General features: G+C 37.8%; 2 protein-coding genes and 1 pseudogene across 4 annotated transcripts; 1 reads left to right on the forward strand and 2 right to left on the reverse strand.

Moving 5' to 3' along the window:
* Window positions 1-5891: 5891 nt before the first annotated feature.
* On the reverse strand, window positions 5892-8192 carry LOC123470444 (annotated as a pseudogene).
* A 4985-nt stretch (window positions 8193-13177) lies between these two features.
* LOC116919629 (ciliogenesis and planar polarity effector 2) lies at window positions 13178-14436 on the forward strand. 3 transcript variants are annotated; one of them, XM_045170965.1, is made up of 4 exons: window positions 13178-13312; window positions 13406-13543; window positions 13612-13880; window positions 13936-14436. In XM_045170965.1, the coding sequence occupies exons 2-4, from the start codon at window positions 13423-13425 to the stop codon at window positions 14239-14241; spliced, it is 696 nt and encodes a 231-aa protein (XP_045026900.1). In that variant the 5' UTR covers window positions 13178-13312; window positions 13406-13422; the 3' UTR covers window positions 14242-14436. The 3 variants fall into 3 exon arrangements, with proteins under 3 accessions (XP_045026900.1, XP_032781534.2, XP_045026901.1); XM_045170966.1 differs by having other exon boundaries at window positions 13219-13312; window positions 13481-13543; XM_032925643.2 differs by having other exon boundaries at window positions 13203-13543.
* LOC116919628 (RNA exonuclease 4) lies at window positions 14383-15971 on the reverse strand. The gene is made up of 5 exons (XM_032925642.2): window positions 15377-15971; window positions 15120-15313; window positions 14930-15065; window positions 14754-14856; window positions 14383-14628 (listed from the first exon to the last, which is right to left on the reverse strand). The coding sequence occupies exons 1-5, from the start codon at window positions 15811-15813 to the stop codon at window positions 14473-14475; spliced, it is 1026 nt and encodes a 341-aa protein (XP_032781533.2). The 5' UTR covers window positions 15814-15971; the 3' UTR covers window positions 14383-14472.
* Between the last annotated feature and the right edge of the window lie 1347 nt (window positions 15972-17318).

Genomic DNA, 17318 nt, shown 5'->3' on the forward strand with positions numbered 1-17318 from the left:
ATAACAATTATTGCAAGGCTATACAATCAGTTTAAAACTATACGGGAGCAGAATAAAACAGTACGTTAGGACAGAGGTTTTGCGCAGAAAGACAGACAAGCGAGAAGACGGAGAAGAAGGAAGAGAAAGAGGGAAGAACGAGAACAGACGAGCTGGAAAAGGCAATGGCTTGGAGGGCATTTTGTTTGATTCGCTAGTAACGGGTAAAATTAAGATTTGGGGTGGGCTTTATGTTGTTGCGAGCTGAGACTTTGGGCGGTACTACATATTTTTATTTTTAACCTTTCGGTCGTCAGGATGAAGTCTTTAAACTCTTTCCATATGCACCGGAACTTTGGGATGTCCTCGAGCGATGGTGGAAACGCTTTGTTGCTGCTTGAGCACGCCTGGATGAAGAGTGATCTTTGATTTGCGTACCGTGCACAGTGGAACAGAAAATGTTCTACTGTTTCGTCGCCATGGCCACACTCACATTGAGGTGATGAGGTTGTTTTGATGAGATGAAGATGGTGATTTAGTCTGCAATGCCCCGTTAGAACTTGGGTTATTTCCTGATGTATGTATCTTCCATTTAAGCAGCTGGCGTCCGATGGTCGCGGGAAGAATCTTCTTGTTTGTGTCCCTGTTTTGCTGCCAGCCCACTCGTCACTCCACAGCTTTTGAATTTCCGTCTTGATCTTATCTTTGAGAAGTTCTATTGACCAGGGTTGATTTTTAGTTACTTGAGAGCCAAGGTCGAGGGCAGCTTTCGCTGCTTCTTTTGCGAGATCAATACCTTCTGCTTCTTTAGCAGAGGCTAGATTGAGATGAATGTGGTCCCGATTGTCGTAGCACAGCTTTCTACAGGTGGTTGCTGTTTTGTTCAGTTTTTCATTTTTAGTGCAGTCCTTGAGGGCAGGGACGGATTTGCAAAAAATATTGCAGATAGTATAATTGCTCTTAGTTGCAGCAGCATATTGCAGTGCAGCTAGCAGGCCTAGGATTTCCGCCTGGTTTTCAGTTGTATTTGCGGCTAATTTCTCTTGTGTGGTTTGGACGACTACATTTGATGCACAACAGACAATCCCAAGACCTACTCCTGCTGTAGATTTGTGGCTTTTAGTGTAGATGGCCAGCCGTTTTCCTCTGTTGAAAGTGGAGTTTCATCATCTGATCTGTAGTTCAGTTTGCTCAGCTCCCATGGTGGGTGCCTTCGCGAGTGGAATTTTCGCGTGTTGTCCATTGTTTGATCGAGTTTTGGTTTATGCAGTACCACACCAATGGTTGCAGCAGAGGAGGGAGAAAACTCGACATGTTTATGAGAAAGATAATAATTGACCGAAAATTCAAGAATTTTTAGCTCGATAGGTAAGAGATTTGAAATAATTAAAAGGGAATTTAAGGGCACATTTTTTTAGAGATCTTGTGATACATTTGACCATTTCTCTTTGTACAGTTTGCAATTTGGTTTTGTATGATTTGATTAGAATAACTCGACACCACACTGATCATCCATAAAGGAGTTTGGGTACAATAATAGTTTTGTAGAGAGTGACCAGTTTTTTTGTGTCTAAACCCCAAGTGCGCCTTAAACATCTCCTCAGAATGTGGATTTGTCTTTGGGTCGCCCGACAATTTTCCTCAATATGTGATTTCCAACTGAGTTTGGTATCTAATTCGAAACCGACAAACTTGGAAGTCGCAGAGGGTGAGATGATGTTTTCTTTGATTTTAAAATTACAAGGCTCTACTGTTCTTTTGTTTGAGTAAATCATGAGAATTGTTTTGAGTGCGTTTATATCTAATAGATAGCGATCACATTTTGCAACTGTGTCGTTAGCTATTAGCTGTAAATTGCGGATGGCAATATCAATAACTTTGTGCCAGCAGACGATAGCAATATCGTCCGCGTAGCTAATTATTTTGTAGGGGAAAGGATAAGACATACTTATGAGCTCTTCCGCCAGGATGATCCACAAGAATGGAGAGAGGACTACGCCCTGTGGGCACCCTATTCGTATTGAACATTTGAAATGACCCTGATTTGTTTTGATTATCGCGGTCCGATCCTTGAGCAGGCTTGCGATTATGTCAATGAGATAGAGTGGGCACTTCCTTTTGGTCAGTGCGGCCAGTATCGCTGCCGGCCAAGCGAAATTTTCGAGCAAAATTTTCGGTCAAACGCCCCGCTTATGTCCAGAAAAACCGCTACTGTGTACCCTCTGATTTCACGGTTTGTTTCGATTGTACTGACCATAGAGTGCATGGCACTCACTGTCGACCCTCCTTGACGAAATCCATGTTAACTCTCTCCAAACCATTTCTCCGTCACCGACAACCATGTTAGCCTATTGTAAATAATTTTCTCAAATATTTTACCAAGGGAATTCAGAACACTAATTGGTCGGAAGCTTTTAACATTTTTATATGACTCTTTATTGGGTTTTTTAAGTATAGTTACCTTCGCGTCCTTCCATGGCTTAGGATAGTATTTGAGGTTTAAGCATTTATTGTAAAAGATCCGGAGGGTATCAGCTAGTTATGAATATACCTCTTGTATAATTGAGATTGAGATCCCATCTGTGCCCGAAGACGAGCTTGCGTTTAGTGCGAAGACTGCTGCTTCTACTTCTTCACTAGTAATGGTTGGTTGTACTTCATTTGCGCTTGCTTTCTTGTAGTTTGCATACGTGTCGATAATTTCTTCCTGCTCTGGGCCAATTGGTTTTGGGGCAGGAAAAAAGCTGTTACTTAGCTCTTTGATTATCTCTTCTTCTTCCGTCATAGACCTTCCATCCACAACAAGTTCCGTGGGCACTTGGCTGGTGTTCTGACTAATGTACAAAGGTTTGAGGCTCTTAAATAAGTCCTTATTCATGTTTATAGTGCAGAAGTTCTCGAACGCTTTTCCTTTGCTTTTTCTTAGCACTTTTTGATACATCCGTTTGGCTGAGCGGAAATTTATTTCTTGCGGTGAACACTCTTTACTGGTACGCTTCCTATCCTTGATGTTATTGGCTTTGAGAAATTTGTCATACTTGGCCGTTGCAGTGCGCATCGCCGCCTTCAGTTTATCCAGTTCCGGCGTCCAAAAATCTAATTCACTTTTGCTCTGTTTGTTTCTTGGCAGTTCCTATTTAATTGCACTATTACCTATTATTGCAGTTATATTATTAACAATACCATCTAGGTCTGCTTCGCTTTGCAAACCATCCCAATTTACATTTAGATTACGCAGTTCACTATCCAATGTTGATCTTAATTTACTTTTATCTATGTTGGTCAATTTTGGTACTTTTGGTTCTTTTGGCTGTCGGTTTGGTCGGCCAACCATAAGTTCAAAGTGTATGTATGGGTGGTCGGAGAGGGATACAGTATTCAAGAATTTCCACCCCGAAATTTTTACTTTGTCTCCATAAAGTGTGACATCCACTTTAGAAGTTTTTGAGGGTATATACTCTAGTTTGGAATTTGGGACGTTAGCAACATTCAAGTTATTTTTTATAATGAGGTGTTCAAGTTCTGCTCCCTTCTTGTCTGTGCGACTACTTTCCCAGAGCTTATTTTTTGCGTTGGTATCCATAGGGGAGACCGGACCCATATTGGACAGTTCCGGTTTTCGTCTCTTTTCTCCCATTCTTTAGAAAAAAAAATAAATTTTTCTTTACTAAACTAATCTTTACCCCTTCGCGCACCCCCTGAATTTTTTTCAACTTCATAACTTGAATGTAAAAAAAGTTATAGAGGTTTGAATTTTTGGTCGTTTTTTGACCTACCCGGGGTGAAATTGTACAGTGACCTGTACCACTTTAGACAGGGTCTAAATAAAGGGATGGGATTAAGTAATTTCAACCAAAAAAATCTGAAATATAGGTAATGCCACAACTAATTAAATGTATAATTTTTTTAAGTGATTTCCTATAAAATAAAAAAAAAATTCTTATAATAGAAAATAATGATAAGCGAACATGGAGGGGGGCGGAGCTTAAAATTGATTGGATATCAATCGATTCTTTATAATTGGCAGGTAGCCATTGCTTTGTCGTGATGTATGAATAGGCTAATGGCTGCTAGTTTTCGAGGAGAGCATTTTGTGAATGAATTGTGCTTCATAACGTTGGAAGAAACTACTGGTAATGTAATTTTTTGGCTTGACGATAGTTGTGGCTTATTCTTTAATAATGAAACAGCAGAATTTTGTCGATGTCCAGTCAGTAAATCGTTTGATGTAGGCCTAGGCATTGACATGGCACAAGTTAATGACTCTTCTCGTAATTGAAATGTAACATTTGTAACATTTGTTAATTATTACATAATTATAAACTTTCAATATAATTATACTGTTATTGTAAATTTGTAGTAGGCCTACTGCTGTTGCCTCACATTCAGCCCAGTTGCAGCAATCATACTTTCAGTGATAAACTATGTTCAAAACTGCAGTTTCCTTCCTACCAGCAAGTCAAAGTAAGAAACCTTCAGACTTTCAACGATACTTTTCCAACATTATTGTTTCCTTACTAGGCCTACCAGCAAGTCAAAGCAAGAAGCCTTCAACCTTTCAACGATACTTTTACAACATTGCAGTTTCCTTACTTCAAGCAAGTCAGTCCTGTCTAACAAAACCATGCCGAGGAATTATATTGCAAAGAGAGAAAAGCCAATTGAAGAATCATTACACGGAACGATTTCCGATGTTTTGAGTGGAAAATCTTCAATAAGGAAATCAGCGGAGAAATTCAACCTAAAACCATCTACAGTTGCATTTTATACCAAATGATTCTCCTCAAGTGGGCTGTTTCCTCCTGCACAAATCAAACGTAAAACTCATCCTTCGCAAATATTTTCTTCTGAAATGGAATATCAGTTGGCAGAATACTTGAATAAAATGCATCGTTAATTCAACAAAATCTTAATCTAAATTTATTGTTATGAAAACGCACCTAGAAACATACAAGTTAAAAGTTATTGGCTATCTATCGTAAAAATGAGTGCGCTACGTATCTGTTAGTCAACTGGAATTTTAAATTTCGCGCGTTGAATAGGCTCCTCCCATTCCACGCCCTTTGCTGTCCGATTTCACCCAAGTTAATCGTCCAATATTCCCCCAAAACACCCTATCCCGGTAAAAGCGTGATAACTGTCACAGTACATCACATATAATTTTTTTCTTTTTTACAGCGTGTATAGGAATGGCTACCGAACACATACATGCACGTAGTTTTATTTTACAATAATAAATGAAAGAGTTAACTCAATAAATTGAACGGAAAAATTTGTAAATTTTGACCGTGTTTTTTATTTTGTATAATAACTCATAAAATAATAGACATAAATGCATGAAAATTTAAACACATGAAGAATGCATAAAAAATAACATAAAATATAAAAATGAGATTTTTTAAACTTATTTTACTATTTTTCCGGACACTGTACAAGGTGGTACAGTGTCCAATATGGGTCCGGTCTCCCCTATCTATTATTGTTGTTTTGAAATGATTAAAATTAGGATTATAAAAAATGTTTATTACTGCGTCCAATTTGCTATTGGATGGCCTGCAGTAAATCGAAAAGATAAAGATTGGCTCATCAACATTTATTTTAATACCTATGCATTCATTGCTTACCGGGTTTGGGACTGTTTCCGCCAGAATCGTTCGTTTAGTTAGGATTATGGCTCCATAGGCATGATCTTTTCTATCAAGGTTTTGATGGACGAGATAGATATCGGGCACCGAAGGGACATGCAATTCATTATCAAAAATATTAATACACGCGTAGGGTTCTTGGATAAGGGCAATGTCTATACGTAGTTCTACAAGAATTTTAAAAAAGTGTAGTGAGGCCGTTTTGGAATGTTGTAGGTTAATTTGTATGCATTTCAGATTATTTAAGTTGTTAGGTTTCTCTGTCATCTATGATAAGAGTTTTTTGAGCCTATCTACTGCCTTAATCCGCTCCGGGCATTTTGGGTCATCCGATTTATGCTTACCATTTTTACAGTTAACACACTTGAACTTACTGTCCAGATGCTCACATTCTTTTGTTTTGTGTGTCTTCTCTGCGCACTTTCCACAGACTTCTGTCTTTGATGGGCAGTTGGGAGAGATGTGGTCTAGCTTATGGCACTTAAAACAAGATCTTATTTCCCGGTTGAGATTTATTTCTTTAATGTTGTGTTTCTTGAAACCATTGATATTCGTGTGGATTATACCTGCTTTTAGGATTGCTACTTGCGCCTTCTTGGATGTAACATAAATTTTTACATGTCCCTTTTCTCTGGACAGGATTTTGATGCTGCTTATGTTGCCTCGCAACAGCGCGTTCCGGTATTCGATTTCAGTTTGAAGTTCCTCTAAATCATTTGTTCCGGTGGCAAAGGCAACAACCGGGTAATTTAATTTCTGTTCTGAGATTGATTTTACCATCCCGGTTAGTTTAGGATCTTCTTTTATAATCTGTTCTGCCTTCTTGGCATCTGCTGCATTGTTGAAGACTAGGCGGGCTTGGTTGTTTCTCTTTGAGAAGTGTTGGAGCGTGGGCCATTGTTCGTTGCTTTTAAAAAACTGATCCATTGACTTACCCTCCAAATTGGTGGTATCTAATTCTGGGTCCAGCTTAGCTATTAACGTTACTGATTTGGCAGCTCCAGCGAGGGATGCTGGTTTCGAGGCCCCAAACGGAGTTATGCTGTCTTGTTGCCCTGTTTCGTCTTTCTTAAAAATCCAATCAAGAGTACCTTTGCCAATTTGGATGTGGATTTTGTCCATTTCAGTTTGTAGCTTGTTGTACTTTTCCGATAGTTCAACATTTTCTGCTTCTAGTTTTTGGATGATGCTAATAAAGTCTTCTGGAGCCATTTTGCTAAAATCCTTTTCGCTTTCTGTTCGTTGTCGCTTCTGTGAAATGTTACTGTTTGATCTGTCCCTTGATCGCAAAAGAGAGCAAATGTTTTTGCACTGCTTTGAGCAGTACTTGTAGTTACCTTGGCCTAATTGTGTGAGTTTCTTCTGACAGTTCCTGTGCATGCATTTTTTCCCCCCACCGTTAGCCTCCCCTGCCGTCCCTTCCATATCCATTCCCTCGTCGTCTGGCATGCCAGTTAACGGGGACGTTCAAGGTAGACTAGCAAAGTATTCTCTGGCTTACCCACAACAATGACTTTTGCCTGAGGCAAAATATGAGTAGGTCTGTCAGAGTAGGCCTTCAGTTGGGAAGATTATTATTACGTTAGCAGAAAGTATCCAATAAGAGTCACACACTCGATGCACTGAGAATCTGTCTCTTATTTTAGCCTAAGCTCACCATACAGGTGTCACTATTTTATTTGAAAATTTACTATAGATGAGAGCTAAAATACACGATATGTGTCTCATAACAGACGACGGTGGTATACGTAGTAGTATATAGTAGTAGTATATAGTACTATAGTTTATATAGTACTATAACTACTATAAATATTGTTTAAGAGTTGTATTTTAATCATATTTATCTGCTTAGATGCCATTTGCTCTATGCTAAAGATGAAATTGGAAAAAAATCGCTTGACACCGAAACTGGAAAGTGCTATCTCACAGAAATTAAACCAGGTGCGTCCGACTGCAGCCGACAAACGTAAGTTGCGCCAATATTGGAAAAGGCAAAAGACACAAAATCCACGAGATACATGGCATTTTTATTATGTAAGGGTCTGCATAATATAAAGAAATTTTGTTCCCCAATGGTTTCGTTTTCATTTTATTTTGTATACCTAAATATAATATACAATAATTATAATATAAATATATATAAAGTTTATATACAAATATTACATATAATTGTTATATATACGTGCTATATATAAATGTACATAAATATTATATATAAAAATAATATATATAAATATTATGTATGGATACTGTATATAAATATTTTATATGCATATAATATGTAAATATTATATGTGACCTAGTAATTTCCACCATAACGAGGAAGATCTTCCGCATTCTCCGTCGGTAATGCCAAATCTGCAAAAAGCTATAAAAAAGTTTTAAGATAAACAAGACGCGACGCAGGAAATAAGCAAAAGCTATGCAAAGAACTCCACAATCGCCGGTGTTTTCATCTTGCATCCGCTGGCATTGGGCTAATTCATATTCCATGCGTGAATCCTTTGTTCTCACCAACGACGACATGCAGGCTAGCGCTTGCTGTCTACCTTCCTCAACGAAGTTCATACTAGAAGCGGTGGAATCCGATATATCATTTAAAATTTTGTAATCCTTTATATGTTATCTATTATAGGTTAAAGGATAAAATTTATATATAAAAACAATGTACAATAAAAGCGTATTAAAATATTACTATATACAAATACTATATATAAGTACACGCTGCCAGTACACGATATACCATCCAACGACAGTCGTCTGCTAGGCGAAGGGCTCGGCCCCGTGTCCAATGGGTAGGTATTTGGGCGAATGGGTAGGTCTTCTCGGCAAAAAAATTGGATCCGGTGGGTAACGGTTCCTAAGACTTTGTGCCCACTACCTACCCGGGTACCATGTGGGTAACACAATTTCGAAAACCGTTTCCATTACCCGGGTACAAAACCTGATTATCCCCGATTTCCTACCCGATTACCCGAGTTTTTCCCTGAAATCAAGTGACGCCCTTTGAATTTCCCGCCACAAAAAAATTTTTTTTGCTACCCTTCCTTTTAATTTAACTTGGGGCTTTACAAGCCGCCATTTTCCAAGATGGTGGTGGGTATACCCGGTTTGCCCATCAAATCCGCCCAGCCTACCCACTTTGGCAAATAGACTACCCAGATCGCTCATGGGCGACTTTTTTTGGCGACGAACCGCTGGTAAACCGGGTTTACGAGAACCGGGGACGAGCCCTAGCTAGGCGTACTTCGTGGAAAACGTTGGTTAGACTCCGTCCCCATTCCACGATCGTTTTCCACGATATACCAGTACACGGTACACGGTACGCGTACACGACATACCGCGGCCCGCAAGATCATGCGATTTTAGTTGATAGATGGCACCCGAAAATTTCGACAGAGTAATAGCACGGTCTAACAGGAGAGGTAGACAAACGCGCTATCCCTGGCATCAGCTGGGATAGCTCACTGGGGTGGGAGGGTTCCATGGCATTCCGCTAGGAGCGCCACGCGCAGAAAAGGGCTAATGCGAAAAGACAAAAAAATATATCGTGCACCTCAGCAGTCAGCAAGCTTGGCTGCTTGGTCGCTCAAGCTGTCAACCGTGCTGTCAGGCTTCTTGCCTAATTATTATAAATTATTATTCTGTCAGCATCTGGTTTATTTTTAAATGGTGTCAACGTAGGAAGTTTCAAAAAAAATAGACAGCGACATCAGTCACGAAGAATGTCCAAATTATAACCATGCAAATTTTAATAACTGCCAAAAAAAATAACTGATTTCAATGTTCACTTTTATATCAATTGTATTATTCAGTGTTTCGGATTTTTTTTTCAAATCAAATCCAAATCCAATCAAATCCAAATCCTCCCGGATTTTTAAGGGATTTGGATTTGCCTTATTTTTCAATGGCTTGGATTTGGATCGGATTTGATCCCCCCAACAAAAACCCGGATTTTTTCAAATCCAAATCCTTTATAAAGAAGAAGGATTCAGTCATCTGGTCTTGTTGAGAACGATGTCTTGCAGTCCATTAGATCCGAACTGAAATACCGATACAAACATTTGCGTACGGACCATTTTTAACCGAAATTACGAATTCACAATATTAAACATTTGGTTTTTATAATTTAAGAGACTCCCAAGAAATTCAAGAGGGCACGGCAGGTAGGGCAATGAATTCACCTCCGTCTAAGCGCCAAACCTTGACTCGGGCTCTATTTTCAACGGTCATCCAGAAAAGGGCTCAATCTGCTAGCGCATCAAAGGTCCTTGATGAATTTGAACTCTACCTCTCAGAACCAGTGTACCAGTCAAGTGGTCCAGATTCTCTTGACAATGATTGTCCTTCTGACTTGCGCTTTAGTCCCTTGGGTTATTGGAAAGTAAACGCCCATCGATTCCCGTTGTTGGCTTTGATAGCAAGGGAGCTCTTCGGGGTGCCCGCTTCGGGAGGAGAGATCGAACGGGTCTTTAGCACCGCCACGGACATTGCAACGGCTAAACGAAATCGCATTAAGCCTCCTCTCTTCGCGAAAATGCTTTTCATAAAGCGAAATATGAAACTTAAGAGTCCTGTGACTCCTGTCAAACAAAAATGATGAATTGTGGCTAACTCTTTGTTTTTTTGCTGTTTTCACCATTGTCAGTCAGAATACTCAGAAATAAAAAGATTTAATCCAACTTAAGAAATCTAAAGGAACCTGTTATTATAGTTTTTTTTTTTATATGGATTTTGTAAGAAATCAAAAGTCGAACAGACTTTTTAGCAAAACTTCTATTAAAAAGTAAACTAATCCAATTAAGTCTTGGGTTTTTATTTGATGTTAAATTAGGGATTAAAGTCAAAAAAATTAAAAGGAAATTTTAAACATTTTTACCTTGACACAGAAATATGTAGAAGAATTTGTATGTAACTATGTGTTACATGTTGCAATCATAAAATTAACAATAGATTGTGAATTGGATTGGATTTGGATCGGATTTGGATCGGATTTGGAACGGATTTTCTCAAATTTAAAATGATTTGGATTTGGATTTGGATTTGGATTTGATTTGGATTGGATTTTGCTGATTTTTTCGAGCTTAGGATTTGGAGCGGATTTCAAAACACACGCAATGATTTGGATTTGAGTCAAATCCGGAAAATTTAGAAAATCCGAAACACTGGTATTATTCATGTTGTATTCAATTTAATTTGTGATATTCCTATTTTAATTTTTCAACTGTTCAATAAAACCAAGATTTGAAGCCTATCCCAATCTTTTTAAACTTTGTATAACACTATTTTCTAGTTCGTATTAATCCTGTACCCGCCATTCATAGATGCTCGAGCGATGCTGAGGTGCACGATATATTTTTTTTGTCTTTTCTCATTAGCCCTTTTCAGCTCGTGGCGCTCCTAGCGAAATGCCATGGAACCCTCCCACCCTACTGAGCCAGTCAGCTCTTATGGCGTTTGTCTACCTCTCCTGTTAGACCGTGGTAATAGCATGATATAAGAGCTTAAGGGTAGGAACACTCCTATCCCTGAAAAGTGTCGTCGTTTTCAGGAATGTAGTTGGCGCTGCTAAACAACGTAGTCGAGATTGTTAGGGAGGTATAGGAAAAAAACATGTTTTTCGATTTTTTTTAGTTGTAATGTTTTCATAGCTACCAAAATTTTTATTCCTATAGAAAATAGCTTTATATGTACTGTTCATTTTTCAGAAATGAATTAAAATTAATATGTAAAAAGTTATGAATTTTGAAAAATCGCTCTTTTTACCAACGGGGTTTTGAACATTTTTGGCGCGTATATAAGGGAAGCTTGGTTGGGCAATTTTCCCCATAAGCCCGCCAAATGGTTGCTGATTAGCATTTCTCATAGTTTATTTTCATTTTCATTTGGTGTTTTCTTTATTCCGTATTTTATTTGTAAAATAATAAGACAAGAAATGTAGCAATAGAGATTGTTTTATTGACTGAAAGATCAAAAACTTTGAAACGAGAATGCAAATACCTATGCGGCATTTTCAAAACCTAAACCAATTTATTACAAATATTAATGGAAGAAATGAAACAATTTTATTCTTTAAATATATCTTACGTTAATAGCTATGAAAGGAACAACGAAAAATTAAAAAACACATCACTTGTCACTTGAAAAAATTGATAAACACACTGAGAAATGCTAATCAGCAACCATTTGGCGGGCTTATGGGGAAAATTGCCCAACCCAGCTTCCCTTATATACGCGCCAAAAATGTTCAAAACCCCGTTGGTAAAAGTAGCGATTTTTCCAAATTCATAACTTTTTACCTATTAATTTTAATTCATTTCTGAAAAATGAACAATACATATTTTCTATAGGAATAAAAATTTTGGTAGCTATGAAAACATTACAACTAAAAAAAAAAAATCGAAAAACATGTTTTTTTCCTATACCTCCCTAACAATCTCGACTACGTTGTTTAGCAGCGCCAAATACATTCCTGAAAACGACGACACTTCAGGTATAGGGGAATCCGAGAGGAGTGTTCCTACCCTTAAGCTCTTATACCATGGTAATAGAATACTGGTGTAGCCACGGCCATGTTAACTCCCCCTCTCGGATTTTTTCCCAAAAGTTGTTGACAATTTCGTGTATCGATTGTGAGAAAAAAGAGGCAAGATATCGATTTAAGTGTCCCATAACCGTAACTGCCACCTATGAATTGAGTTTTAAGGGTTGTTTTTGTTATAACAACCCATATGTTTATGCATACATTTTTCACACTAATGAATTAAGCCACTTTTTGTTTACTTTCTGAAGTATAGACGACGAAAATGAGCGAAAACATAGTGAAAACGTAATACATCACAAGTTCACAACACAGCCGCTGTGGCGCTTTCGTTATGGGACAGAAAGACTTTCAGGCCAAAAAGGCAATGGGAGGGCCCGCCATAAGCGTGGCTACACCAGTATTCTATTACTCTGATTTCGAGTTCAGTTGTCAATCAGCAAGAACTTGCGATTTTTGGTTGATAGATGGCACTGGCGGCCCGCCCAATTCCCCCTCCTACCAAAATTAAAATTGCAATATCTTCTTAAATGATACGTTTTATAAAGAAAAATTAGATGATTACAATCGCCTTTTAAAGCTGCATTTAATTGTGTATTTTTTATTTTTCCATGAAAATAGCCCACAGACCCACAGTGACACCAGAGTAATAGAATACTGGTGTAGCCACGCTCATGGCGGGCCCTCCCATTGCCTTTTTGGCCTGAAAGTCTTTCTGGCCCATAACGAAAGCGCCACAGCGGCTGTGTTGTGAACTTCTGATGTATTACGTTTTCGCTATGTTTTTGCTCATTTTCGTCGTCTGTACTTCAGAAAGTAAACAAAAAGTGGCTTAATTAATTAGTGTGAAAAAAAGTATGTATAAAAATATGGGTTGTTATAACAATAACAACCCTTAAAACTCAATTCATAGGTGGCGTTACGGTTACGGGACACTTAAATCGATATCTTGCCTCATTTTCTCACAATCGATACGCGAAACTTGCAGCAACTTTTGGGAAAAAATCCGAGAGGGGGAGTTAAAATGGCCGTGGCTACACCAGTATTCTATTACTCTGGTGACACCCTTTAACAAGGCGTGATAGGGAAACAGTCCCGTCCTTAACAATAGAGTAGGCCATGGTTACGCCCAAGTTTGTAAAAGCAGGTAAAAGTAGTGTTGTGGGCATTGAGGAATGCTTTTTTTGTTGCCTTTGTATTAGAATCAAAAGATCTTGAAAAGAGAGAGCATGATCAATAGGTAGTTTGTGGTAATGTATGATGGAAAACAACACTGCTTTGAAATACCTAAATCCTGATTGGTATAAAACCCCAGAAGGAGAACTGATTGTACAACAACTTTATTGCCCAAACAACAACAAAATTCTGAAACATTTTGGTATTAAATGATCTTTTTGGAGAACTGTTTTTCAGGGAGAATTAACAGTACTTCATTTATATGTCTAGGAATTCTAGAACATCCAAGTATTGCACCAGGAACCCAGGAAGTTGTATTCAAAATTGGAGTGCTGGGTAAAGCTGGAAGTGGGAAAACAAAAACCATATCTGTTTTGTCAGGAAAACCAACAGTTTTCCCTGGTTATATTGAAACTATAGGAATCCATGTCAAAAATATTTATTGGCCAGCACAAGTTCAAGCTAAAACTTGCTTGTTCAAATTACAGTTTTGGGAATCAGGGGAATCCTGTTCAAAGAGATACAACTATATTTCAACTGTAAGAAAAACCATACAGATATTAGAAATAATATTTTAACTTTGGGTTTCTGTAGGCATGTCTGGAAAAAACTGATGCAGTGGCCATAGTCGTGAATAGGGCTGATAGAACATCTTTGGACTATGCAGATAGTAAACTTGACTCTTTGACCCATTCAGTTGTAATACTGTTTGTAATGGATACTGATCAAAATGTTCAAATTCATGATCAAGAACTAAGCCAGTATGCTAGAAGAAGAAGGCTTCCGTTTTTTTACCTCCCACCTCACACTCTTGATTTGAAATATTTAGCACCATTTTATAATTCCTTGTGTGATTTTGTGTTTTCAAATCAACACAAGATTATTTCGGACTCTCTGTAGATCAAGGTTAGGGGTTAAATTTTTTGGGTCCACCATTAATAAAGGGAACAACTGACTTTTTTCTATTCATATTCAATGTACATCACACACTTGAATCCAAAGTATTCTGGCTGCTTAAACTAGTATTAATTCTATTTTACATCAAATGTATCTCAATTTTATTGAATGAGAAGTACACATTTACAGAAGTGTCAAGAAGTATTATCAACATCAGTATTATTTGGAGCATTACTACTGGATGCTGTCCTTGCTTTGAATGCTTTCCTTGCTTGATTTTTTCCCCTTCACAATTTTGGAATTTCTTTCTGCCCTTCGGGCAATCAAATCCGCTTCCCATTGTTGATGAAACATCGTATACAAACGCAACGCAGCTTGTGCATCTTGTACCTTGAGAAATCGTGATCCGGCAATGTTAACAGGGTGTAAATAAAATTTTAGGTAAACTTTTAAAATTAATTCTTATTCGCCATCCAAGCGACATAGCGGATATAAACTTGATTATGTGGTTTTACCGAACTGTGTTCTCCCGTTTGAATTTCAATTCCCAAAAATTGTTGTGCCAGCCTTTTCAAACTTGGTGTTGCTCCATTTACTACTGAACGAAACACTTTGAATCTAAGAAAACAAAGGGAAAAATTTTTCATTGACGTTCGCCTAATTTAAAAGATAATTATATAGTAACACAGACCGTGACGTATCCCGAATGTTCGATTTGGGGTGTTTGATCATGAGTACTTCCAAATCGTGGTTCAAGCCATGCCCAATCAAAATTCGACCCTTTAAAATTTCAGCTACTTCATGGCAGACGATTCCAAGTTGAATTGCTAAAATATTCAGTTGAACGAAAGCTTTATTTTCACCAATAATCACTATTATACCATTTTTTAAATTGTGAGGTCTTATTCCTGAAAAGGAAGTTCTGTAGTCTGTAACTTCTTCTCCAGGTAAAACAAACTTGTCATAGATACATTCTCCATGTTGATTTACAATTGACACCCTTGCTAGTGCGGATTCTTTTCCTTCATTTCCAATCCCTACCATTTCACAATCCAAAGCCAAAACTTTGGTAAGCCTGATAGGAAAAATTAAATAAGATAATGTGATAAATGGAAACAATTTAAAAAACTTTGCATACTCTGTCGATTTTCCATTCAAGCCACTTTGAACTGTGCTTGTCACACAATTATTTTGACTGTCCAATAAAATGGGGTCAACATCATCAAACCAGACATCAAGATCTTCACTAGTTTTTTTACATGCCACAATTCCTTCAGAACTTTCTTCATCCTTCTTTGCTGCCTCCTTTTTCTTCCTTTCTAAGTATAATAACCTACCTTTCGACTGCACTGGCTTAATCTGCATGCTCAGTGTTTTCCAATTTGAAGATGCCTCACCAGCCTTAGTTGGTAATCTAGCAACATTTTTTGGACGTTTTGCTTCCAGTTGTTCTTTCAGTACTGGATTTTTTGTTAAGTTTGTGTTGGTAGATGATTTGAAAAAATACTTCTTCTTTTTTACAGTTGTTGCAAGAGGCTGTGAAACTTTAATTGGGTTTGATTTTACAGGAGGCATAGTGAAGAGCTTTAATGGCGGAGGAAATTTCAATACCTAGCTGAAGGAACCGACTTCAGTATTTGTGATTAATCTTAGAGCTTTGAAAAATAGAGTACAAATTTCACCACGTGACAAATTAAATGGGGGAAAGAATAACATGCGGACGCTGTACCGCCAACTGGGTAAACTGCAGACATTTAGATGCGGACGGGCCAGGATAAAATGCGGACGCGGACCGCGGACTGCGGACAGGAGAAACTGCGGACTTTCACCTGCGGACTGGCCCAAAATTTTTTGACAGATTTTTCGTGGACTTAGGGATAAAATGCGGGCCGTTTCGTACATGGAGCGATTGAAAGTGCGGACCGGACAGGATAAACTGCGGACTGGTATCTGCGGACTCCATGCCCATATCTGATATTAAATTTCAAACTAAAAATAGTATTTAAAAGTCAACATATGCATTATTCAAAATATGAAAGTAAAGGACAGTTTATATAACATGGCTACTTCTTAACTAGGTAAACTCTTGGTACAACAATGCAAATAAAACATGTAATAATTAAAAGGATTTGGGGTATTTCCAAGGGGTATTTAAGAACTCCTGAAAGGCATAATGCTGTTCTTTTGGAAGACATTCCTTGTGGCACCATTCTTTGCAAAGTTTGGTACCACATTGCCGCATTCTGAAGGACAACTTAACTGCGCTACGGTTGTCTAATTCATTCATAGTTGTGCATGAAAGAAAATAGAATATAATGGATTTGGCCTATAGGAAAAAATAAAATAAAATAGTCAACTGCTAAGAGCTGTGCGCATTTTTATTTTTATTCATTGGAATTATTACATGCATACATATTTTTTAAGAGCAACAGTTATCGAACAACAGCCAATGCTTGACAAAAATAAGGTTGATCTGTCTTGACTAGAGTAAATTGAATGCCTGTAAAAAACTAAAATTCAAATTTTGATGCTATATACAGTACCCACCAAACGATTAGGTACACCTCCGTTTTTTTAGTGCATTCTTATGGCCGAAAGAACGACATTTTTTTTTTATTGCTTCGGGCCAACGGGTTAACCTCAAATTTTTCCCCGCACCGCACCGGTTGAAAAAAATGGCACCTCAATTCAACCACGAATGCACTTTATCAGTGCGGGGCGGTTAACTCGATTAGAACTAATTGGGGCCGATCACTAAGTTTCATTATTAATTGTCAAAATTTCTTTATTTCCAAAAGGGGAAAACTTAACAGTGTTCTAATTTTACCCTTGAACATATTTTTATTTGAAGTCCAGCATTTAATACGAAAACTAGAAAAAATAAAGGAGTAATTATCTATTTGCCGGATGGTTTATTTTTAAATTTATTACAAAAAATGAATAAAATATATGGAAGTCGTGAGTTTGTTTGCACAGGCTTTCCATTTAGCTTACGGGAACCAAGCCATTGGAAATTAACTTACAGAAAATAAATATTATTCGGCATCTAATAATATTCAAAGCAAGTATACTTATGATAG

This window comes from Daphnia magna, linkage group LG3 (genome assembly GCF_020631705.1).
Source record: "Daphnia magna isolate NIES linkage group LG3, ASM2063170v1.1, whole genome shotgun sequence".
NCBI lineage: Eukaryota > Metazoa > Arthropoda > Branchiopoda > Diplostraca > Daphniidae > Daphnia > Daphnia magna.